The sequence below is a fragment of the Musa acuminata genome, chromosome BXJ1-3, assembly GCF_036884655.1.
Source record: "Musa acuminata AAA Group cultivar baxijiao chromosome BXJ1-3, Cavendish_Baxijiao_AAA, whole genome shotgun sequence".
NCBI lineage: Eukaryota > Viridiplantae > Streptophyta > Magnoliopsida > Zingiberales > Musaceae > Musa > Musa acuminata.
Genome location: NC_088329.1, coordinates 43808251 through 43834232, shown reverse-complemented (window position 1 = coordinate 43834232; position 25982 = coordinate 43808251). Strand labels below are relative to the sequence as shown.

Genomic DNA, 25982 nt, shown 5'->3' with positions numbered 1-25982 from the left:
AAACCTGTAACATGAAATGTGTCAAAACTAAAGCAAGCCAACCTTGAGAGAAATAAGAAATAAATGAATTCCAAAGATGTTAGGCAAATCCAAAGACCTCACAGAATATTACTTTGTCTCAATACAATACATTTGATCTACAGATACCAAAAGAACAAAAAACAAAAGAGACCATCACAATTAGCAAATGTTTTCGATCAATTCTGTCCAGTTGAGAAAAACTAATTTTTGATCACTAGTTTTTTTCTGCACTATAGAACATAACTTTCTCAACAACTACACAGCTCTTTTTCCAGCACCAAGTGAATTCAATCCCTGTGGTTGAAAAAATATGTATTATAGTGAGTTTGCCAAGAGTTCAAAAAAGGAAGTCTGTCAAACTGTAAGTACACTAGCAAACAAGTAAAATCCCAATTCGTCGCGACATCCACTAAGCCGCAAGATTAGAGATCTTTAACCACTGGTTAAGTCTGAACCAGAACCCTACATTATCTAAATGACTCGCTAATTCCTGAGGCATGCTTGATCTATGTATACATAAATACATGGAACTGATTGGCTGTCTTGACCAACAAGAGCATTTTATTGTCTTGACCTGGTGGCCGCCACTGCTTATTTCCAGTCTCAACTTCAATAGTGCCCTCTGTATCCCTGGACAAACTTCATTTTGAACAAGAAAATTGATGAGCAATGAACAGAAACCAGGGACAGAGATTACATCTGGTCAAACTGGGTTGCCGGCCACCACATTTATATGGAAGTATTGCTACAGCCCAACTGAGGATATCAATGCTCGCATTGGGAGCTGCATCTGATTAGTGCACCACCAAAACAGAAGAATTAACTTTGCATGTAAAACATTTGTGTGCAGTAGCCGTCGAGGGAACTGGGAGTCAGAAAATCATGTCAGTTGAAAAAATATGGTGAATCCAATACGTCTTTCAGATTGAAATCTCCCCGTTCTGGTAGTTCTGGGAAAGTTAATGTAGGGAAGGCTATTTGAAAACTCTCCAGTAACTGCAAAATGCAGAGTCATGTCAAGTATCGCCCATGACAAGAATTACATGAATATTAAGAGAAGTTACTTTAAAGAGATCAACAATATGAAATTAGTGTTTTGATTTTCACATTTGGTTGCAAGTTTCACAAAGCAGCCCCGCATCACAAGGGTGAATCATGACATGCAGAATTAGAAGATCAGCACTAGAAGGGTGAATCACGTTGACGTTAGTGACATGGTACAGGGAAAAGGGTATTACATTTTCCAATATGGGTTTCTCATAGAGTTCCACAAACTTCTCCCGAAGAATTCTGTTCATCTGATCAACATCACATGCATGAGTCCAGTATGAATCATGGACTCCTGCAATAGAATAAAAAAAATGAGATTTTAAGGCAACTGTTCCTTGAATATCATATACTACAAGACAATAAGAACCTGCAAAAATTAATCCTGCTTTTCTGCAGGCGACTGCAGTCATCATCATATGAGAACCATCAAGGGAGTGGACAAAGTTTGGGGGGAATGCTGTTCTTTGCCGTCTCACCATCACCTACATAAAAGGGAATAGAAGGTAAAAGCTGAACACCTGAAATCTTGATATTGAATCACAGAAATTGCTCGTGTTAGGAATATAAACTCCAGCCATAAAAGAAAGGAAGATGAAAAAGAAGAGCACCAGACCTTATCGGTCTCCCTCTGTAAGGTCAATACTTGAAGAGATGTCTTAACCTGGGAAAGAAATTACAAAGTTATTAGAGAGAGGATGTCAAACAAAGAATAGTGGGATACAAGTTCAATAGCTTCAAATTTGACTGACAATATGCTTTCCCAATGCACGATATGGCTGAACCACTGGAAGTCCAAGTGGCGTAGTCCACCTAACAGAATGGTTTTCTGTAGCAATTACCTGTGGAACATGCCAACTTAGTTCATTAACATATTATTATAAAAACTGTGGCTGCAATGAACTAGAAGCACAAACGATGAGATAACAGATGTTCCAGAGGAGGGAAAAAAAAAACAAATCTTTGACTTCGTTTCAGATATCAGAGACCTGCAACTGGGGACCAGGATGTCTCAAGAAAGAAAAATGCTTCTCAAAAAAGAACATACATGTTTGAATCAGGGCAGAACGAAGTATAACCAAATGAATTTGCTTGCACTTAAGCTGAAACTCTCTAAAAGATCTTTTACATTGCCATATATTCGAAACAGTTGTGCTTTTCGATCTTAGCACAAGTACAGTATGACAGCAATTGCCCTCTCTACCATACTGATGACTTTATTATTTTCAAGTTTCCTAGTCAAGAAGAATCTCTAATCTTTATATGTCGTAAAAGGTATCACATGTGAATCCATTTGAGTTCCTACAAATATATTTGCAGAATAGACAATGGGATTAACTAATAAATACACACCTTTGCACAGTCACCAAGCCAGTTCATAATCTTCCGTGCAGCTTCAAACATCTCCTCTAATGCAGTCAAAGTGGTCTGTTCAAATGATTATAGACTCTTTAGCCAAATGTAGATTCCAAGAGGCCTGTACATTCAACTCAAACTACAAAGAGGTATAAAACAAAGCCTGGGGATAACAATGTTCTCTTTCTTACTCTGGCTGCATAACTTGAAGCACCAAATAGCTCTCTGTCATCAGCGGTAACACCCCGTTCCTTTAGTCTTTTTTTTATTTGCTCACGAGCTCCAATAAAAGTGACGCCATAAACAGAAGTCATGACAGTTTGCTTTACCAACTTCCTGTCCACCTTATTAAATAGGAACAAAATCACTATCAGGGAGAGTTCAACCTCAATCACATTGTTCCACAATTGAGATAAAAGCATATAAAAAACATTCAATTAATCATATATAATGTTTCCATTATGTATATTTTACATGTCATGATCCAACATCAACAGTCTTGTTGATTATGAATAAGAAATTTGACGATGAAATGTTTTACAGGTGTAACACCATCAAGATTTTCAACATAAAATAGAATTTGCAGTGAAGTCTATATTCCATCCAACCAGAGGACTATCACTTTATAGGCAAGCTGGGATATAAACCTGATCAACTATGAGCCTTGCTAGTAAAGCATTTGGGTCTTCAGCAGGATCTTTCTGTGAATCTCTTCGCATGATGTCAAGAACCCTGCATCAAACATACAAATTTCATAAAGGATTTTTTGCAAACATGTTCAGGGGTAAAACAGAGTACAATAGCTACTAATCGAAAAAATGGAAGTATAAAACCATCAATTGATAAACATTTCCTGTAACACTTAAAATACACTGAGGCATAATAGTAGTTGCCTCAGTGCAGAAGGTTTAAGCAAAATGTGAAAGTTCAAGCAGTAGCAGTCTGCAACGAATGAACTAAAAGATGCTTAGATGAAATATATAAAACTACAAGGTTGGCAAAATATAGAAGACGGTTTAATGAAATAAATTAGAATAAACTAAAAGAAAAAGGAAAAACTAAAGGATAGAATGGTATTTATCTTAACTATTAGTTTGGCAAAAAAAATGACAAGTTATTGCTGCATCAAGTAACAAACTTGGATATAAGCAACAGATTGCAACAACAAAGAAAAATCACCAGACTTTGTGATACATAATCTTGTAGACATGTTTGCTAGAAAGAATAAGTGACAATTTTATCTAACGAACTGGACCAGTTAAGCATACCCGCATGCAGATCATCATAAATATAGTTGCTCTATTCCTGCACAGCAGCCAAGCAGGCAACAAGAAACCACAAATTGCACAAACAAAGCAGCCAAATTACATAAAATCATCACCAGTGTTTATTGCTATTAAGACTAACACAATAATTAATAGGTAACTTTTTTCCTCTTCAATTACCAGCTGGCATCGAAGCAAGAGGAACACATTGTTCAACTACATCTGTTTTCTCATGTCATAAGATGTCTGAAATGCTTGAAAAATATCCTACTATGTGAAGTATTACTAAATCAAATCTACAGATTTTTAGCTGCATCAGATGCTGAACCACCTGCATACTTTTGAGGCACCATTGACACTTGACAACACTCCTAACAATAAACACTCCAACATAATGATTTTTTTGTCCAACCTTTATCCTTGGTATCAAATAAATAATGCAGCTGAGACAGACATTTTGGAAACTGAAACAATATACAATGATTGGAGAATTTGTTGTGCAATGGGTATTTCTGCAAATTCATTAACCTTTAAGCCAAAAAAGATAAACCAAAAAAGTTGTTTACCTGTTGAAGAATTAATGAAGAAATAAAGACAAAATCAAAAAGTCGATGAAGGGGGAAATTTAAGGCAGTACCTAAGGTATGACAATCGTGGATTTATGAAAATAAAGGAGTTTCTAGTAATTATATTCATATGATCAAAGACATGTATGTAGCAATCACTAGCATAAATACAATAAGTGTCCAGTGAGTTTCCTACTCAATAAAATTGCTTCAAAAAGAATCTTAAAGTCCTACAGATTTTCACTCGTAAAGGATCATCTTTCTAGTGATATCTAACATGAGGTTCCATGGCACCTGACTAGCTGACAAATTTATTGTGATTCATAAGAGTGGCATTGGACAAACGTTAAACTTGAGCAACAAGTGAAAAATCATAAACCAAATGTTTGACAATACATCGGATTAAGATCAAACACATGAAGTGCAATTTCAGCAAACTAGAAAATGAAATATGAAAGCATACCTAGCAGCTATTCCTGAGTAAACATCTGCAGGCTTATCTCCTGCAACTAAGTTTACTGCGATGGCTCCCAACTGAATATACAAAAGTTCAATGAACATAAGTTAATTTCTTTTAGAGATTTACACATAACAATTTTGTGTGCTAATTTATATAAAGAGAAAGCAAACCATATCTCCAATGAAAGAAACACATGCAGACACTATTAGTTAAATAAATATAATCGTAATAGCATTATTAGATTGACAAGATATATCACTGCCCCTGATAGGTTATCTTTCTTCTTCTTTCCCTCAATGTGGAAAATTTTTGCTGAAAGGAAGAGATGAAAAAATTAAGAATGTACCGAGAAAGAACTTCATGACCAATAAGAGAAGGAAAAACGAAAGGCGAGCATACAAAAGTCTTCAACAAGTAAGACCACAACAAAGTAAGAAATAAAGTTCAGCAATCATAACCTAGTAAAATCAACAAAGCGAGGCACCTTATGTTGACAAATTGTCATGGACAAAGTTCTAAACAGGCTGTTTGAAGTAATACTTGTGTATGTCCGTGTCTTTCTGTTTGTTCATGCTTTGCACAGTATATAGAGGGACGGCCGAAGACTTAATAGTTTCATTTTAATTGGGTTTAGTGGCTGCTTTAGGCTTGTAAATAAAGGTTGTGTCATGTGGACACGTGTGAGAGATTTTCGGTCTATAATGGACCATTTTGACCCTTTGTTATGCAACTGTTCTGAGCTTGTAAAGTCTGTTTGTAATTTGCATTGTCTATGAAGTGTTTTCGGAAATGTTTACTTGTGGATCCCGAGTGAGGTGTTTTCTCTAACTCGTTTTCTCTTTTGTGGGTCATAAGGGACCAAGGGAAGTTTCGGGGAGGCTGACCTTTGCGGACGGACATACAAGGGTGCCGCACAACTTAGGCAAAACCAGTTAAGTTCGTGACAAAATGGTGACAAAATAAATTCCTCATAAATCAGAAAAAAATCTAGCATGTGGCATGGCAAGCCAAAGAATCATGCTGCACCTTGCATGTGTCATATCGGAGGTACAATAAGCTTAGATTGTCTATAGTTTCATATATGCAGTAAATTTTGTTTAATTGATGCTAAAACACATTGCTCCGATCACAAAAAAGATCCAGATATTCTTGACATCTTATTTTAATAAATCAAGAAAGAACAGAATATAAAGCTGGAAGCAACAAAAATGAGGGATTTCATTCCAAAATCTCCACATTGTGACATTACTATTCATGCCTTCCAAAATAACATCTACCCTCATTTTTCAACCTAATAATGTCCACTACGAGGAAAACATACAAGAATATACTTGCTTTTGACCATTGGTAAGTTTCTAAAGAAATTAAATGTCCCCTACTTCATTCCACCTCAACCAATCATCTCCCCTCATTTATCCTAATTCATTTGGTGCTTTCCATTTTAATCAATGTTGTCTAAGGCGCTAGATGCTAAAAGAAGTTAGGGTTCCAAAACACTCAAGATGCTAAGTGCTCATCCAAACGAAGCTAAGCACTCGTCAATATAAAAATTAAGTAAAAATTAAATAAGGAGAAAACAATCATTAAAATAAAAATTAAACAATACCTTAGTTCCATATTATTTCATATTCAATAATATCACCACTAAAACATCAAATAAAATTATTTAATCATCTATAAAGTACCACATTGTCCAAATCTAACAACAAGAATAACAATCCTAAAACTATATTTGCCATGAGTTTGATTTAAGATCCTAAAACTGCAATGACAATTTTAGCAATGACAAATTCAATCCTTTAAACAATTCATAAGTTATTAACTTATTATTAACAAAAAATAACTATTATTAAAAATAATTAGCATTACTACCAAATTAAAGAGGTGGTCAGATGGAACTGTGTCAAGGAGGGGCTATTGGGGGAGAAGCACAAAGGGAGAGGTAGGGAGGAGAAGAAAGAGGGAGAGGGAGAGAGACATTGAGAGAGAAGAGAGATAGAGAGAGAGTGCAAGCAACACGAGGGGGGTATCGGGGAGGCTTGGCAGGGGACAAGCGATGACTCTTAGAGAGAAGCATCAAGAGAGAGACAAGGGGGAAACAGTGTGAGTGGCGAATGAGAAGGAGGATGTCCAATGGAGACATAGTAGAGAGCAAGGATTATAATTTCGTATCGTACCAGAGTTTCAATCTCAACGTAGTATAGTACGATACGAGCGTACCGAACGGTATGCTTCGGTGTATCATTCAAGATATATATATAAAAAAGGCGATGTCGTCTCGTTTCTTCTCCCCACGCGGGGAGAAGAATCAATATATATATATATATAAATATAATAATAATAATAATAATAAAATGTTAAAAAATAATCAAAAAGGGCAATGGCATCGAGGTGACATCGCCTCATTTCTTCTCCCCACACAGGGAGAAGAAACCGAGGAGAAGAGGTTTCTTCTCTAGTTTCTTCTCCCTACGCTCGAGGTTTCCTCTCCCACGCGGGGAGAAGAAATCAAGCATTCTCCCCGCAAAGCCTTAGCGACGTCGCCGAAGCTTCTTCTCCCCGCACGGATGAGAAGTCGACGACAACGACGAGGCCTCGTCGCCTCAGACAAGGAGGAGGCAACATCTCATATGCGGCGTCCAACGAGGGAGGGAGACGACGGATCGGGATCGTCAAGGGAGAGCGACGTCAAATCTTCAAGTTCTCCTTATTCTTCTCTTCTTCCTTCTCCCTTGACTAATACCACCCAGTAACGAGCAGCGACAGTCGAAATCGATCGTTATCGATCGATTTCCGATGGTAACAGCCCCAACGACGGTACCGCCCGATAGCAGGCGATCCGCACATCGGTCTACTAGCGGACCGATACGTACCACCAAGTATGGGCGATATCATTCGAAATTAAAATCCTTGGTGTAGAGAGAGAGAGAGAGAGAGAGAGAGAGAGAGAGAGAGGAGGGTGCAAGTGGCAAGAGGAGGGTGCTGTGGGGTGAGACAAGGGCCAATTATGGAGGATTCAAAATGAAACTTTCCGTAAAGAAAATCTAAAGACAAACACCAATTAGTTGCAGCCAATGCAGATATAACTTGTAATTTAAAACTACTCAAATATCCTTTATTCAATAAAATAAAAAAATCTTGAAATATAAAAAGTTAAAATCAAGATATCCTGAAACAATGTATTTAACTTTCAGGTGATATTTTATTTAGTAATGTTTGACAGTTAAATGATAGTTGAAACAATATTAAAAGGTATATAGATGTATCATATATGTACTCTCCATATTGACAACATCATGTTCTTGCATTTTGATTGTTCACTCTGTTAAAATCAATCATTTCACCAGCAAAATATTATACAACAATGTAATTCATCATGACTAGCCGATACGAAAGAAAAAATTGTACCTTGTCTCTTCCCAAAGCAGCATAGTGTTGCAGACCATTACACGATCCATCCTATGGAAAAAAAAAGTCCAATCACCAATCTTCTGTACACATCATATTCAACATATACAAGAGCTACGAATATATTACTAAACAACTAATTTCCAGGATTACTAATTTCAAGTTCATAAAGAAAAACCAAAATCATTGAAGAAGTGGAGACATACATTGTAGTTGACACTTGACACATGAATTCTCTCCATGTGAAATCAGAATTTTATCAAAATCCAACAACATCGATGCAAGCCAATCTCAATTCTCAACTGACATGCTTGATATATATTATTGGCTATAATTAGCTTGTTTCTCTTATTTACATACTTTTTTATCCACATACAGCTCACAAAGTATATCATTATAACCAACTCTGAGAATTGTAGTGTGAATATGATGTTGAACCTTTCTTAGTCTTCTCTACAAACTAAGAATTATGCTTCTCATTTCATGAAACCATTGCAACCTCTCTTACCAAATGACCAAAAGGCCTGTGCCAATTTACTTTTAATCAAAAAAGAAAACTTAAGCAAGCTGCCTGACCACCATGATATTATGATTACATGCACCACCTATGACATGCTGTTATCGTAGCTGGCACAAAATGAAGCATCACCTTGAGGTGCAATTCAACAAGCAATAAAATTTGTTCATTATGACTAATCAGTCTTTGTAAGACATTAAAACATTATCACAAGTTTTCTATTAGAAAAATTGTTTTCTGAAAGTGCCATTTTTCTTAGAAAAAGCCTCTTTCTTTATTTGAGCTAGCAAAAGTGTGCTACTCTTTTCACAGAGATAAACATGAAATATTTTTTACTATTTACAATTTAAAGCATGTTTTTTCTTTTAATTAACAAAAGGTTTGATAAAAAAAGGATCACATTCTAACATATAACCAGAATCTGATGTTGGACACCCTGATATTGTAACTTTTTGTTTAACCAATACCTAAATACATCAATCAAAGCTAGAGAATGTGAAACATCTAATTGCCATATCACAATGGCAAACATTTTGATCCATGCCAATGTTTACAGGCTTCCAAATGTTCAGCCTTCTCACAACCTTCTTGTTCATAGTTCATCAAAAATATTGTGCAGACCAGAGTCAAATATTGTGAGATAGCCCATCATTATGTATCGATCCAAAGAGGGCCAATATGTAGCCCAGCTGGTTTAGACAGCATCATACAGTAACAAAGAACCAGCCAATTTTACACAGATTGGGCTTCATTAAGAACAAGAAAGGAGAAGTGAGCACAACTGGTTCCAAGCGACCAAGAATATCAGCAAGACTGCAACAGTGTATAGTCTAATCCCCCTTCCTTTTTCTTTCTTTATTAACTTATTTTGTTTGCTCAAATCTTTGATCTGGACGATATAAAGCTAAACAATTTAGATTTGTACAAATTATGGAACAAATTTTGGAAATCATTTAAAATAAGCCAACAGCAATGTGAAATATGATCATTTAAAATAAGCCAACAATATAGCCTTGGACATTGGAGTTCTGTTCACTGCCCAAGTGATCAGGCACCGCAACATTCAAGTAGCTAATGTTCAACAGTTAATATAGCTCATATAAGTATAACTCACTTATGACCAAATGGCATCCTACCTCAGACAACTGAAAAATAGGGCAATGAGAACTAGTAGAATTAAGCTGGATCATCATCATCTGATTAACACAAACTTCAAATGCAAAGGGAACTGAAATGATAACTTTCAACTCACCTGATGCACAGGTATGTGCGAAATTGTAGTTTCTGGTGAAGAGCTCCGTAATGCCTCAGCAAGATTGATGCAAACTGCCAAGCACTGAAAGGGATCTTCAGCCCCTAGCCACCAACGTCTACCTTCAAGGGGTCTATCTGCAGAATCGAATATATCCTCCACATGATTCTCGGTAAATGCTAATCGGCCATCATATGACAACTTGTCCACTCCACCAGCATACAAATTTGCAAGGTGAATCTTTAACCAACGCAAGCCAGATTTCATCAGTGGTCGTCCCTCTGCAAATTCAAGAATTCCTCGACATAAATCAGAACCAAGATGGTTTAGATAGGGGTGCATGGGATAAGCACGTCCCCTAAAGTCCAGATTGTGAGGATAGTAGAATCCCTCCTCATCTTTCATTTTCCTAGCTACCTGCTCTCCAATAATGACAGATGACATCAAACTTTTGTCATAAAAGTTAATAAACTACAATATGTATGACTAATACAATGGTAAAAACTTCTTACAGCAAGTTTTAGTTCCACATCGCAACGTCGAGAATGTCTTTCACTATTTTCCTTCTTCACCGATCTCATCTTCCACTTCCACTTCCGAAGTTCAGACTCATCTTCTGTGTCTGGTTTCTCAGGGAGAGGGATCTGGGTGAAAAACACTTCAACAGAATAAGAAAGGCAATGACCTTTTTTTGTCACATACAATTAACCAAATACATAAATGTAGCACAATTCAGGAACCAACAATCCAGGCTTCTTAGACAAGAGATAAACTCACATCTTCACGATCAACCAAATCAGCAAGACGTCCTCCACTGGACCATATTCTGTCTACAATACTGAGCACCCTTTTGTTAACCCTCCATTTGGTACAGCCTAGTGTATCCAGAGCCTGGAAAGTGTACGTTTAATGCATTGGCAGAGTTTATGAAACATCATAGTAGTTCAAGGTCATAAACAGAAGATCCCATTCTACAGAAAGAAAGAAAAAAATCAAATCAAAAACCGCCAACAACTAGGTATAGCATGGTGTGTGTATCAGGCTTTCTGCAAACAGCAAATGCTATAAGAACCAGAACAAGGGCAAGCACATCCCTATACTGCAATGCCGCTTATCGAAGTCAGATGATAATAAGAAAAGAAGAAAATGGTCAGAAATGACAGAGTGATTTATTGGATTCAGCAACTTCAAAGGAAAAAAAGTTCCTAGGATGATGAATATTCATATCATACAAAAAATATCCATGAAAAACTAATCATCTGAGAGAATCAATTCTCAGAGAAACCAACAAAATATATTTGCAATAAAAACTAACCAATCAAGAAGATCAATTATTAGATCAAATCAACCAGAAATTTAAAAATGTTCAAAGAGACAGCAAATTGATGAAGAAGAGCCGGTAAAAGAACTGCTTTCTTAAGCTCTATGACTGTATGACATCAATGTTCAAGATCAACAGATCACCGATTGACAGGAAAAGAACTGCTTTCTTAAACTCTATGACATCAATGTTCAAGATCAACAGATCACCGATTGACAAACCTGAAAAACAGCTTGCATCTGCTTGTTTGGAGCCCTTTTAAGAGCCTCCCTTTGCTGTCTTGCTCCATGTATTCGCATTATATAAGATGGTAAAATTAAATGTGCTCCTCTGTCATATCTATAAAAAAAAACCAAGACTTGGCATTAAAGACAATGGAAAATTCATCTTTTTGGTAAAAGATGAAAATACATTTAGTCAAATAGGAAGCGTGACTAACAAAATGACTAGTCATTTAGTCAAGTATTGCTGCACTGAAACCAGCTCATTTGGATAAGGCAGATAATTGATGGTAATTTTAGACACTGTGTCACACATAAAAGTCAAAAGGCAACATTGGACAACACCTAGCAGTTTAAAGGCCTCATACGTCTAAGACACATCAGCAAATATTTTACTAAGTAGACACCAGAATAATTGTCAGAATTATCATGTCAGAATTATCATGGAGCAATTCTATTTAATAGATCTAAAGCTTAAAGTTAAAGAACAGTAAAGGATGGTGTTGATCAATTTTAGAAGTCCAATTCAGGATAATATATACCCTTTCCAATTTAGTGGAGGCATCAACATTGGCATATAAGGAATAACCATGTGTCTTGCCTGCAAAAGAACAATTTACAAAGACCCATATGTTAAAAAGCCATCGAAAGAATATAAATTGAAATAAGACAAAATTTTCAAAAGTGTTGAACGCACAGTCCTATCTAGCCCTTGACGAACTAATGGATCACATTCAATAATACCATAACGCTTAGTCTTCCTGTTAACAAAATATTATTATCAGCTTATGCAAAATGAAGGATCCTGAACATATTAAACAAAAGAATAAAATAAGAATCTTACAGTTGTTCGCTTGAAACAATTCTAATCACGCGTCTAAATGCAGGCCGAATATCTGGAGGACCATCTGCTGACTGGCTAACAGGAGGTTGTATAAAAGCTGTCTCCATGAACAGCTCGATCAAGCGACTCCCAACCTAACAAAATTATTTCAAATACTAAAAAAATATAAAAATAAAAAATACCCAACTTTACAAGTTAAAAAAGGTTATACCTTGACCTGAGCGTCTTGACCCCATGGTTTGGAAACATCTTGCCCCCTCACTATCTTCCTTACTTGTTGAACCTTTTGCTTCTTCATCAAATCTGTAACCTTCTTCCTCAGAATTTGTTCCTCTTTGGTCACAGCACCACCTTCCACTTCATCACTTGTCTGATCTTTAGAAGTCTTTTTTCTTGTCTTCTCCAGAAACCTATGAATTCTAGCCTAATTCAAGCCAGAAAAAAAGTTATAACTAAAAAATAGATTAATATATTTTAATCAGGAGAAACAACTGCATATATATAAACAACAACAAAACAAGCTTACTGGAGTATCACTGACGTATAGTTTGGAATATATAAAATTCAAAAAAGATACAAATACACAATATTGAAGTAGTGAAATCAACATTTGAGAACCTACAACAGTGCAAATGAGGAATCCTAGAAATAAGCAAATTATAACTGATAGTTAAAACTATCGAGCTGTTATGCCACTAAGGAAGTTCCCAGTTCACCATGAAGACCCATGACATAAACAGCATATGACTATTTTGATTATGAGTGTTAAATATCAATAAATTGATCTACCAAAAAAAATGATATTCCTTGCCAAACTCAACTGCTTTAATTGAAAATTCAATAAGCACTCATAAAATTACTACTAAAGTAATAGCCATCGAAGAATGAGAATAAAATGAGAAGCTCATATTAAAAAAAGAAAAGACAGAAAGTTCCAAACTCCAGAATAGGAAAGCATCATCACTGCAAGATAACTAACTCTGATAATGAAGTGGAAACTGCATGAAGATACAGCAGGACCCTTATTAAAGTTTAAACCTTAAGAGAATTTTAGTTTCCAAACAGTTGTATGAGTTGATAAACATCAATTTCTTGACAAAGGAATCAACTTTTAGCTAGCACAAGATGTCGCGTGTCACATCATGCCAAGCCATGATAAATACTGAGATACAAGTGCCATATATTGTAGACTGCAGCTAAGCCTTTTTTTTGAAGTGTCCACAAGTGCAGTGGGCACACAGATATCATCACGATGACAACTTCATGAGACCCTGTGCCAACGATATGCAAACCCTTGTTCTTGATATTTAAATGATTTAAAAATGATTACTTCACTGCCCATGACATTTTCATACACCTTCCCTGATTATTTGATATTGGTGCAAAGCGATAGCTTGAAGTAGAAGCAGGAGATTGAGCAGCACTAAACTAGAATTGAAGTTTTACCTGGAATACGACTATTTTAAGGACTGGAGTGGATTCACATGTTTAGTAATCAGTATAAGTAGAACACACATGACATATACCAAATTCCATTTTAGGAATAACCATTGACCTGTTGGAACTAGACATCGATTCCAAACTTGCTCCAAAATAGTTTTAATGGATATTCAAAACCCAACAGCTATAACTTTGGTGGTCCTTAATGCTGAAGCTACTAGGCTTGCGTCATGCACCATGCGACAAAGCCCAGATTAAGGTGGTGCAACATTTTATTCTTGGTGTGCTAGTTTTAGAAAGTACCAAATTCCCAATAGATACTAGCAAATTTTCATTCCTAATAGCTTCAAGAATCATAAGTATGAGTACCTGATCCCGAGATATTTGTGGTTTTAATTTTTGCTCTTCATAGTGAACTTCCAATGGCTGATATAAATGGGTGAAAAGTTAGCATTGATTAAGATCAAGTTCGGGTCAATCATAGGATATAGGACAGAAATAGGTTTAGATTGACCAATTTTGGTCATACGACCACGTTATTCCAAAATGACCAGAAATCAACCAAGAACAATATGATCAGCTGGAAATGAAATAGAAACCAATTGGACTCGACTAGGAACTAAGCAAAGTTGACATGGTCAAACAACTATACCAACAGCTAAAATCATCTGCAAGTCAACAACATTAACTCAGCTGTTCTTAAATTCAAATTCATTTAATCAATTCAGAATCTCCTGATCCCACAAACAAATACTTTAACACCACAATAATATTCTTCAAGTTAATTCATGCCTCCTGAGGCTCCTCATAAATGTGTAACATTTTATGTAGAACTCAAATTTATTGGAATTTATATGAATTAATGCTGCATTAAACTAAAGACCAATGAACATCTGTACTCAATTCTCTATGATAGTCTTCATCCTAATATTCTCAATGACAAGTCTACATCATCAAATTCACTTAGGTCGCCTATTTGTGATAACAATTACTAATAAAGTCATATTAAAGTCAGAAAATGTTCTCTCACTAATGGCAAAGCTCAATATGCATGAGCTATGAGATGCAACAATTAACAACTCTGTATGAATGTTCGAGACTTTATTGCCACAGAACTCCATTATAGTATAATTGCACTTGTTACAGAAATCAGGTCGATGTTTCATATACCAGATACGAGGCAAGATAATAACAGATAAAGCGCGGTCATCCAAGTAACAGAAAGCAGGAAATCAAACCAAAGCAGATACGGAAAGGGCAATAAGCCTGTGATTTCCAAGCACCAAAGATAGCAGATACAGAATCTTGTCAATCAGCCATCTGTTTGTTAAGTTTATTTCAATAACATAAGAAAAATGAGGACCGCATCATAGTTCGCCAAGCAATGACCATACCAGGAACATTTGCTGAAAATTAAAAATATTAATATCACAAGGGAGAGACACACCTCCTGCTCTATAGCCTCACCAACTTGGCATACAGCTTGAACTACACGAACACCCCCAGATTCACCGCCTGTCATCAGAAGACTCACCAGCTTGTGCATAGTGATCACTGCCACCATCTCTGCTGGAAGCTGACTGAAGTAATGCTGATATGAAAATTTATTTTTCGCCATAGACTGTCCCTGCTCTGCAACTATCTTGTCCCTGAATGGCTCAAACCAGCCCAAGAACAAGGATTTCATGTAGGGCAAGTTTGGGGCGAGCTTCCGCTCACACATATCCATCAGGAGTTCCTTGTACTCCTTTGCCGCCATCTCCCAAGCTTCAGTCTCTATCTGTATTTGTCTTCGTCGTAGCATAGTATACTTCTCTGCACTCATTCCAGCCTTTATCTTCGGAAATTGCTGATTCCGCCGAAGCTTATTAAAACGTTTATCTTCCTTGCCTCCACTAATCTCAGCACTCAACTCCAGCAAGCGTTGCATCTCCTCAATCGTCGACGTATCTTCATCCGCATCAGTTGAAGAGACAGCTTCCGCAACGCTGGCAAAGCTCCTGGAATTTCTTGGGACCCCAGAAACCTCCATAATCGACGAATTCACGTGTCCTAATGTTTTTGGCAAGGACTCTCCCTTTTGCCAAAATCCAGCATCGAAGAGCCTAGTAACAAGGGGCGGCGTCGCCGGGTCCAAGATCCTACTTTTCTCGCACCAGATTGAATCTTGAAAACAACTAAGAAAGCCGGTTGTTGCAGGGAGTGGCGACGGGCGGTTGCTGGAGAGTCTGAGGTTCCGGGAGGCAGAGGACGCCGTCCTTGCGATGTTCCGCCACATTTCACCGCTGCGGAAAGACAGACTACGGTCGGGATCGAACAGAAACTTAGGGGACTGGAGAAGTTATACGTACGGATCTAAGGGTTGGAAGGAAGAAGGCGGCGCCACTACACATCAAAAGCTGGGTTCCGGGTGGGAAGAAAGAGGAGTCCTTGGCGTGGGGCGAGGGCGACGACGAGAGGGTGAATAAAGAGAAGAACTCATGTGGTTCGACCGGCGGAGGAGCAGAAATGTTAGGGCTGGGAAGGCAGCGAGGGAGGTCGAAGTGGAGGCGCCGCCTTTAGCGAGACCAAAACCCTTCGCTAGAACCCTCGCCCTCCCCCTCTTATTACTTCGTCCGTGGAGGAGATTTTTTTTTCCTTTTTCTTTTTTCTTTTTATTATAAAATAACCTTTTTGTTTTATTGTTTTACAGATACATCCTTCTACATTTTTTAAATATCATATTTACCTTTATATATATATATATATATATATATATATATAATATTATCTTATATAATTAACTATTATTCGTATCCTAATACTTATATTTTTATTTATGAAAGTAAAACATTTAACTTCGTTTCATTTGTTGACGAAAATATTGTATAATTTATTATTAAGCATGTAATGACTCTATTTTATTTTAATTTATCAATAAATATATATAATTTTTTCATCAAGAATCGATCCATGAAAAAAAAAAATTAAATAATTTATTTTTATAAATATAAAATTTTTAATATAATTTTTAAAAGTATAGAGATTGAGTTGCTAAAGGTAACTAATTACATAATATAATCTATATATATAAGTTTTAAATGATATGATGATATTAGACTGTTATATGTTAAGTAAGATTAAATACAAGTGTTATGCATTAAGTAAATTTCAAATAATAACTCGAAAATTTTGACTTTGAAAATATGTAGTTTTATTGGTATGTTTTTCATTTAATACCAAATTGGGTTCGGTTGAATTTTTTTTTTTTGAATTAATTAGACAGTGTTTCGGATAGCAAATCAATTGCAATCTCAACTTATGCTTGGGTTAGGTAGTTAAGACAACAGTTATCAGCTTAACCAGTGGCAGAATCTATAGTATGTATGAACTACTAATTAAACCAGTCAACAGAGTTTAACACAGACAATCCTAGATAAAATAAACCCTAATTCTGAAAACCTAGTTAATCCACAACATTAGTTATAAGACAGCAGCTAATCACCTTAACAATGGCAAAGAAGTGAAAGTTTGTGCAAGATTTCAACCTCCATAAATTCAATATGCAGCTTTATGAGGAATACTATCATAGACACTGAAGATTTCATTCTGCAGCTGGAAAAAGATGCCTTGTTATGTAGATATGGCACTGCTTACCCTTTTGAGGTCTGAAAACTGCAAATCCAATGGGCACAAGGAAGACATCATTCTATATAATCACCTGAGAAGCATTTAAGATAAACACAATTCCAATCCTTGAATCTCCCAAAAATGAGACTTTTGATTATTCCATACACTTGTTATGCACGGTTACTAGTTTTGATAGCTTTCAACATGGTGCAACGAAGCAGAGGAACTTGAAAGAGTAGTACTTATAAGATCAGATTCTCTCTTTCAAATTGATTGCCTTGTGTTCTAGGAAAATTGAACATGCCCAGCACAACGAGTGACTGCTGCTTTTCTCATTTATATCACCTGTTCAACTCATTTCACCAAAGTGATTAGTGTCCTCAAACCTACACGATAATCACCTCTTGCCTCATTGAATCAAATAGAAGAAATAATTCCTACTTGAGATGTTTAATCCTTCCAAGGATCATTCTCTGGCCTCACCTCTGAAGGCTCAACCACCTCCCCTTCTGTTGTCTCTGAAAAGCCAGCTTCGGAGCTTGTTGCCTCTGAGTTGGCTCCTTCTGCCACTTCATCTGATTCTGATCTTCCCCATCTTCCGCCAAGAGCAATGGCCATCATCTCATATATTTTGTTTCCCAATTCAGCAGGGCTGTCAGGCTGATGAATCATATCTCTGTGTTAGGAACAAGAAAAAGAAGCAGCAACTTTCTGACACAAAGAGAAGCGATCAACATGACTTACAGTATAACCACTAGAGATCAGAGCTGTATCATACAATAAATCAACAGCTCTCTTTGCTTCTGTGCTGCTCGGGTCATTCTTGCATGCAGCCTGCAATAAAACAACAGTTCAAGAAATCTGTGTATATACGAATTAAGTCTCTACAAGATATCTATTATTAAGGCAGTCCACAAGAAAAATCTATAAACCATGCATGTAGAGTATATTTCCTATAAATTATCTATAATAATTTTTCCACAGAATAAAGGTTGTCCTTCACAACAAACAATGACATTATTTAGTAGCAGATCATGTGTCTTACATTCAAGTCTTTAATGATGGGGTGCTCTGGATTGATCTCTAAAATTCTTCTCCCTCTCATGAACTCCAAGCTTGATGTATCACCAAGGGTCTGTGCCTTCATGAGTCTACAAAAGACAAGCATTGCCTCCATTGGACAAGGGTATTTTGATGCAACTGATGGGAAAGGTGGCCACTAAATCAACATAAGGTGTCGAATATATCAACTAAGAAAACAACACTACCTTTCCATGTTTGCCGACCAACCAAACTTCCCAGAAACAAGTACACATGGTGAAGAGCTAAGCCTCTTGGATATTTGGACTTTTGCTACCTTATCACCAAGCTGCTGTTTCATCCAATCACATAGAAGATTGTACTCTTGCTTTTCTTCCCTTTCCTTTACCTCATCTTCATCACCTATACCAAGAAATTTCCATCAACAACTCACAGATGAAGTCACTAATCCGAATGCCAGTAATACAAGAAAAGAACAACTACTTCACCAAAAAAAACTGACCTAATTCTAGGTCTTCTTTGCTGATATCAATAAACTTCTTTTCTTTGTATGTCTGTAGATTCTGTATAGCAACTTCATCAATAGGTTCTACAAGATACAGTACCTGCATGTAACACATAATTACTTAGCATTTTATTGACTAAAACAATTTGAAGCCAAACACTTACTTCAATATCCTTTTGGACAAGCTTCTCCACAAATGGAGCAGTTTTGGCACTTTTGAGGCTGTCTGTTGCCAAGTAATATATAGCCTTCTGGTTCTCACCCATATTTTCCACATATTCATCCAAACTTATCATATCTTCCTCACTCTTGGAAGAGTAAAAGCGCAGCAAAGGTGTCAGTCGCTTGTGATTTCCAGAGTCCTCTATACAACCCAATTTCAGAAGCTTGCCAAAATTCTCCCAGAACTTCTTATAATCCTGCAACAAATTGATATGATTAATCAAATGCTACACAAGATTATACTACAAAAGTAGAGAATGTCCGCTCAGACTGCAAACCTCTTTGTTTTCACTCTCAGATAACTCTTGAATCATGTCAAATGTCTTCCTAACAAGTCTTTTTCGCATAATTCTTACCTGTAATGAACAAGAATAGTTTGTAAATAGATAATTCCAGATTGCAAGAAAAATGTTGTTTGTTTGTACTTCAGTAGCTACTATCACCAATGTGCTTAAACACAATCAAACTTACAATTCGACTTTCTTGAAGAATCTCGCGCGAAACATTAAGAGGAAGGTCATCTGAATCAACCACTCCCTTCACAAAACTCAGGTACCGTGGGAACTGCAATTTCGGTGTCACAATCAGCACATCGAGACACGTATGAACCGCACAACTTGTTCAATATACAACATAACTACAAACATGTTAACATGAGTAAGAATTTAATCAAAACTTACCAGCTCACCATCAAAATCATCTGAAATAAATACCCGCTTAACATACAAGCGTATATTCTTGGTCTTGGGATTTATTAGATCCTCGTTATTTAGAGGTGCCATCCCAGGAACGTAGAGAACACTTCTGAATTCCACCTCACCCTGTTCAATTTAAAAACTATGTCAAATTTGACCATGCCATGTTGATCTTTCTTTCATCTTTTAAAGCTCTGATGATAGCAAGTACCTCGGTAGTGAAGTGGGTATGAGCAAGAGGATCCAGGAATTCGTTGAATGTCTTCTTGTAAAACTCATTATATTCATCTTTCTCGACCTCCTTTGGATTTCGCATCTGAGAATTGACATGGATGAAACTAGTTTAGAAAAATACTAATTAATACATTAGGTGTAAAAAGTCTAGGACACTTAAGCCACAGGTTGCAGCTTCATAAAGCAAGAATGCTTGTGTTACCCATATAGGTTTTGTCTCGTTTGCCAATTCCCAGTCCCAATACTTTTCGGTTACAGTTTTCTTCTTTTTTTTCTTCTCCTCCTGCCAATAAACAGAGGATTACATTAGATATTAAGTACAAAACCAACTAAATGAGCCATCAGACTCCCTACCTCTGGTTTTGTTTCTTCTCCTTCCTTTGGTTCCTCTTCTTCCTCAACCTATCCAACACAATTAGACAACAAACAGATGAGTATAAACACAAAGGAGCTTCATCAATAAATCTGCAAAATTTTCTTCACATACTGAAGCTAAAAAGGCCTTGAACATACAGAACATAACATAGCAATGACTCTGGTGTAAATGTGTGCATGATCAACCAACAGAAAGAAGTTGGAAAATAACTACATCCTCACCTCCACTGTCCTTGATTTCTCCTGCCATGTATATATGGGGAAGGAGACAAACTGAGAGTAATTCTTCACCAATCCCTGGATACGAGTTGGATCCGCAAATTCAAACTTATCATCCTCCTGTAAAACAAGCAAAAGGCTTAGGACCACTGAACACACCAAGATGACAGGTTGGAAGAGATAAGGGTTGGCATATACTCTTAAAAAAAGGGTAATCTGAGTTCCACGTTTTATTAACTTCTCAGGGTCAGTCTCTTCTCTTATCACATAAGAACTACTATCTGCTTCTGCTTCCCATATGTACTGTTTATCAGATTTTGGATTTTTAGTTGACACCACAACCTGCTCATCAATCAGCAATAATTGTTTAGAACATAAAACGCAAACATCTTTGGAACAATTAAATAAACACAAAGTTTAAACATAAAAGAAAAAAGTACTCGCTCAGCCACAAGGAAAGCCGAGTAGAATCCAACACCAAACTGGCCAATCAAACCATTATCTGTTCCCACATCTTTGTTCTCCTACATATCATTCATTAACAGAAGCCCAACAAAAGCACAAGATTCAGCATTACGTACATGCAACTTATGAATGTGTGATGGTTGACAAATGATTAAGCGGGTGTATACCTTGAGAGCCTTTAAGAACTTTGACGTACCACTCTGAGCAATAGTCCCAAGGCAATCAATCAGCTCTTCTTTGGTCATTCCAATACCAGTATCTCTGCAAGTTCAAACAACTAAAATTACATACTGCTCTATCTGAATATAAGGCGAAAAAGGGTAAAAGAAAAGGCGAAGTACGTTATAGTAATAGTTCCATTGTCTGGATCAGGCTTGATCCGTATCTCCAGGTCACCAGCATCACCAAGTAGCGAGGAATCCGTCACACTCAAAAATCTCAACTTGTCCAGAGCATCACTTGCATTGCTGCGGACACAATATACTAATTAAAATCATACCATGGAAATGTGTTATAAAGAACCTCATGACTCCAAATTCCACAAAGAAGGAAAGAAGAAAGGCATATAAGGCAATTGTATCCCCACAATAAGCCAAACTTCAGATGTATAAATATATCTGGTGGTGCTGGGTAGCAGTTAGAGCACAAATATAAAGTTTCATCATGGTCACCCAAAAGGAAATAAATTCAGCTTCGTTTTTCTATAAAATGACAGGAATTATGGATGAAAAGACCTCATGATTACAAGTTGCACACCAAAAAAGGAATTGTACCCTCAAAAGAAAACTAATTCAGCTATTTCTCTAAAGAGATACAGAGAGTGGATAAGTAGAATCAGCGATTTAAAATGGCGCTTGGATGCTCGCCTAGGCGCTCAGGCGAGGCGAGACGAGGCCCGAGCGCCTCACTAAACTTCCAGGCGACGCGCTTCAAAGAGGCGTCGCCTGGGCACTCGCCCGAGCCCAGGCGCTGGGCGCTTCAGGTGAGCGCCTGGGTTAAACCAAGCGACCGAACCAGGATTTTAGGTCTGGTTCGGTCTCCGGTAGTTAGTTGGTTCAATTGAACCAACTAAAACCGATATCAGTGACAACCCAACCCTAACCCTCGTTGCCGTTGCCGCTCCCGATCCCGCTACTCGCCGCTGTCAATGCTCGCAAACGCTACCACTGTCGCCGCTCGCGCCTCCCGCTGCTCGCCGCTCCTGCTCCTGTTCCCGCTGCTCGCCGCTGCCGCTGCCTCCTTACACCCCTGCTGCCACTGCTATTGCCTCCTTACACTCCCGCTGCTGCTGCCTCCTTACACTCCTGCTCCCGCTACCTTTGCCTCCTTACACTCCCACTGCCTCCTTACACTCCAAATCTAGTATAATAGCATATTTTTATTTAAAATTTTAAATCGCCTAGTGCCTCGGCGTTTTTAGACCTTGGCACCTAGCGCTTTTTAAATCACTGAGTAGAATGTTTTTCAAAATATGTGAATACTCTACCATTGATGTTACAGTAGTCAGTATCAAATGCCATTATTCAATCATGGTTCACAGCAGTGATTTAAAAAGCGCTAGGTGCCAAAAGGCGCCAAGGTCCAAAAACGCCCGAGGCACTAAGCGCTCGCTCAAGCGCTCGCCCGAGTGAGACACTAAAATATAAAAATATATAATATAATTAATAAATATAATTATTTAAATTTTAAAATAAAAATATACTATTAAATTAATCTAATAAATACAAATACTATTACTAGTATATAGTTAACAATATGCACTAATACTGTTAACAGTATACTGTATACTGTATACTATTAACAGTATACTATCGAAAGACGAGAAGAGTGTAAGGGAAGAGTCAGAAGACCGAGGGTGTTGACTGAGAAGAGCGGGAGCAGCAGTTGTGAGCGACAACAGTGGCAGTAGCAGCGGCAGCAACGAGCAGCGACAACGGGAGCGGCAAGCGGCGATAGTGGCACCGGCAGCAGCGAGCAGCGAGAACTGGAGTGGAAGCGACGAGCGGAGACAGTGGCAATGGTAGCAGCGAGCAGTGGCAGCGGGAGTGGGAGCGGCAACAGCAGCGGCGAGCGGTGACAGTAGCAACGGCGACAGTAGCATGAATGGCGAGCAAGGTTAGGGTTGGGGAAGTCACACTGATATCGGTGCTTTAGTTGGTTCGATTGAACCAACTAAAGCACCGGAGACCGAACCAGACCTAAAATGCTGGTTCGATCGCCTAGTTTAACCCAGGCGCTCGCCCGAAGCGCCCAGCGCCTGGGCCTCGCCTCGCCCGAGCGCCTAGGCGAGCGCCCGGGCAGCGCCTCTTTGAAGCGTGCCGCCTGGAAATGAAGCAAGGCGCTCGGGCCTCGCCTCGCCCGAGCGCTTAGGCGAGCGCCCGAGCATCTATTAAAATCATTGGCTCACAGATAAAATTTAAAAAAAAATTAAGGGTGAAAAATAATCATCTTCTGTATGCAGCCAAAGGATGTACTATCTGACACAAGTCACACTTGAACCCCCTCTTAAACCACTATGAAAAGGCAATTTGTTTTAGTTCTAAATTTGGTCTGGTATCAACCCACCGAAAAAGATATACAAGCATATCAACACCAAAAATTAATGCCTCGGATGATTCCCATATTACACATGACTAGTGCCAATCATATCCATCACTCTTGAGAAATAACTTTTTAAAAAAATTACAAGATGATCAACACTAGTGCTTTTGGTCTTGTAATGTTATATACTTCCATAGGTATCCCATTATGTATTTGCACCAAATGGTAGAATTAAAATTAGTGATAAAAACCAAATGCATGATTAACAAGGAAGATTTAAGCAAAATTAAGTATAAATGCATCACATCTACATGTTGGACAGACGAAACCACAAAAGGAGAACTGGCAGAAATCAGTAGACTAACCTTACGAGCTCCCTAAGAAACACTTCCTTGTGGCTATACAGACTATGAACAATCAAGTCCAATAGGCGGCTGACCTGCAGTTAATCAGGGTGTATGAATAAGTTAAACATTAATGAGCACATAAAACTAGAAAGTACACGTCTGTGGATAACAACTGATTTTGGCAAGCAAATCTTTTAGTATGCCTTTATATAGGATATCAACATCAAATGGCAACAGAACATAGCATAAGACAATGGTGATAGCAAATTAAAAAGTTATAATGAGGAAATAATCTTTAAATGATATGTTCATATCAAATTCTTGAATTTATATCAAGCATGAGATTTTACAGCCGGATTGAATGTCAATAACGTCACTATATTAAATGCTCGTACACCCAACCAGCCAAACATGTATAATAACAGACCATGCATAGGTTCAGCAGGTCACCCTAAAAATTTTAATAAATCGGGACTCAGAAAATGCACATCTCTTCACATAACTTAGAATGCAAAGCAAGGTAGAAACCACGCTTTCTGAATCAAAGACGACATAGAAAAGCCAAGTACTCGATATAAAAGCAAGTCGCATTCAAGCAGGGATGTCTACCCACTTAATCAAACAGTAGTACTAAAACGCTTCCTGTAGTAAAGCCCCAAAACGAAAAAAAGAATTGTTCATCGAAAAAGAGAAAAGCGTAAAAACTGGAAAAAAGACATTCTAGCAACACAAGATGTGCACAAAAACTGTCATCAGAGAACCCATCAGAAGAACTATACTCTGGTAGAAGAAATCTTTCTTGTGTCAAGCATACCAGATAAGATTCAAGCTTTCCTGCTCTACAGGCCGAAAAATCCCAACTTGCATGACTAAAGATAAAGATGAAAAGTGGATCAGAAGGAAAGGAGAATCAAAAGAAACGAAGATCCACCTCAGCCTGGTACTCGAACTTCTCCCCCGAAGCCTCGTCGGCTTCCTTCTCGGCGACGACGGCCTCGCACCGGGGGCCCATCCTGCGCTCCCTCCTCTGGACCTTGCATCTAAGGCCCGCCGCAGGAAAACTGCTCCTGGAAAGGAGAGGTCGGGGCAGAAACGAGGGCCGGAACCCCAGCGCTCGGGCGGAACTGGATCTCAGAGGCGTCGAAGGCGGACGAAGGAAGGCAGTAGAGGAAGTGCCCAAGCTCTGGGTTAGAACGGGCGCCATGGATCCGCCAGAGAACAACGATAAAAATGAGATCTTTTTCTCCTTTCGTGCTGCTTTGGGCTGAGGATAGTTGTGAGAGGCTTTTGGATAGGAAGTGAGGGTTTTGGGTGAGGAAACATGGAAACTTATAGAGGCTTCTAGAACAAGGATTAGGGTAGCACCAAAAAATGATTTCTTAAATATATCACTTTATTTAATGTAACAGATGATGGATGATCTAAAATAATTATATAAACATTTTTGACATTAGATATCATAAATGTCCTTTAAAATTAAATTTTATTTTTTTAAAATAAAATATATTAGTCTTAGCTATATAAGTAGAAATATTATTTTTATAAAAATTAATTTTTTCTCATTTTTAAGGATAATTTTAATTATTTTTTATGAGGGAGATGATGGGTGATTCAATATATTCACATACACATATCATTATTGGAGATATATATCTCTCCAAAAATATAGATGATATTTCTTAAGTAGTAGATGTGCATGAACTCAATTAAGTAGTCCAATATGTAGACTTATAACTACAATGCTAGCTATAATTAATTAAAACCTTATCTCAAATACTAAAATAATGTGGTAGACAAAGCTGATGTAACTAAAAAAATTGAATTTGAGGAAGAAAAAAAGCCATAAATGTTAAATTTTGGGATCAAACTTATCTTTGGACAACTGGTCATCCTAGAATAGGGAGTTTGATTTCCTTACTGTGGTAGTGCATGATGTTAGATTACAGTTCTTTCTTTGCATAAAATCACTCATCATGTGGCATAGATGCTGCCACAACACTACTCACCACTT

General features: G+C 37.6%; 2 protein-coding genes across 3 annotated transcripts; both read right to left on the bottom strand.

The window, feature by feature from the left end:
- Window positions 1-318: 318 nt before the first annotated feature.
- Window positions 319-16286, bottom strand: LOC103979998 (DNA-directed RNA polymerase 2, chloroplastic/mitochondrial). Its single transcript, XM_009396282.3, has 20 exons — window positions 16070-16286; window positions 15166-16003; window positions 12490-12702; window positions 12279-12412; window positions 12132-12195; window positions 11977-12035; window positions 11435-11552; window positions 10670-10783; window positions 10405-10536; window positions 9893-10309; window positions 8124-8174; window positions 4719-4789; window positions 3072-3156; window positions 2616-2768; window positions 2422-2496; window positions 1821-1910; window positions 1685-1732; window positions 1439-1553; window positions 1260-1363; window positions 319-1017 (listed from the first exon to the last, which is right to left on the bottom strand). Exons 2-20 carry the CDS (start codon window positions 15994-15996, stop codon window positions 907-909), a joined length of 2985 nt encoding a protein of 994 aa, XP_009394557.2. The 5' UTR covers window positions 15997-16003; window positions 16070-16286; the 3' UTR covers window positions 319-906.
- Window positions 16287-17435: 1149 nt separating this feature from the next.
- LOC103980000 (heat shock protein 90-5, chloroplastic) lies at window positions 17436-25274 on the bottom strand. Of its 2 annotated transcripts, XM_065142743.1 has the most exons (20): window positions 24903-25274; window positions 23990-24063; window positions 21425-21550; window positions 21251-21344; window positions 21059-21142; window positions 20817-20960; window positions 20622-20738; window positions 20379-20426; window positions 20227-20307; window positions 20002-20106; window positions 19776-19916; window positions 19567-19659; window positions 19374-19451; window positions 19038-19292; window positions 18871-18973; window positions 18596-18770; window positions 18373-18478; window positions 18072-18161; window positions 17769-17987; window positions 17436-17672 (listed from the first exon to the last, which is right to left on the bottom strand). In XM_065142743.1, exons 1-19 carry the CDS (start codon window positions 25173-25175, stop codon window positions 17778-17780), a joined length of 2397 nt encoding a protein of 798 aa, XP_064998815.1. In that variant the 5' UTR covers window positions 25176-25274; the 3' UTR covers window positions 17436-17672; window positions 17769-17777. The 2 variants fall into 2 exon arrangements, with proteins under 2 accessions (XP_064998815.1, XP_009394558.2); XM_009396283.3 differs by having other exon boundaries at window positions 17436-17987; window positions 24903-25273.
- Window positions 25275-25982: the final 708 nt, after the last annotated feature.

Excerpts from the sequence above, each read along its gene's own strand:
- LOC103979998 (XM_009396282.3), bottom strand. The coding sequence starts at position 15,996 with ATGTGGCGGAACATCGCAAGGACGGCGTCCTCTGCCTCCCGGAACCTC. Across the intron at positions 12,036-12,131 it reads GTCAAGGGCTAGATAGGACT|GCAAGACACATGGTTATTCC; the intron begins GTGCGTTCAACA and ends GTTCTTTTGCAG. Across the intron at positions 10,310-10,404 it reads ATGTGGAACTAAAACTTGCT|GTAGCTAGGAAAATGAAAGA; the intron begins GTAAGAAGTTTT and ends ATTGGAGAGCAG.
- LOC103980000 (XM_065142743.1), bottom strand. The coding sequence starts at position 25,175 with ATGGCGCCCGTTCTAACCCAGAGCTTGGGCACTTCCTCTACTGCCTTC. Across the intron at positions 24,064-24,902 it reads AGTTCGAGTACCAGGCTGAG|GTCAGCCGCCTATTGGACTT; the intron begins GTGGATCTTCGT and ends GATTAACTGCAG. Across the intron at positions 18,162-18,372 it reads CCATCATTAAAGACTTGAAT|GCTGCATGCAAGAATGACCC; the intron begins GTAAGACACATG and ends GTTTTATTGCAG.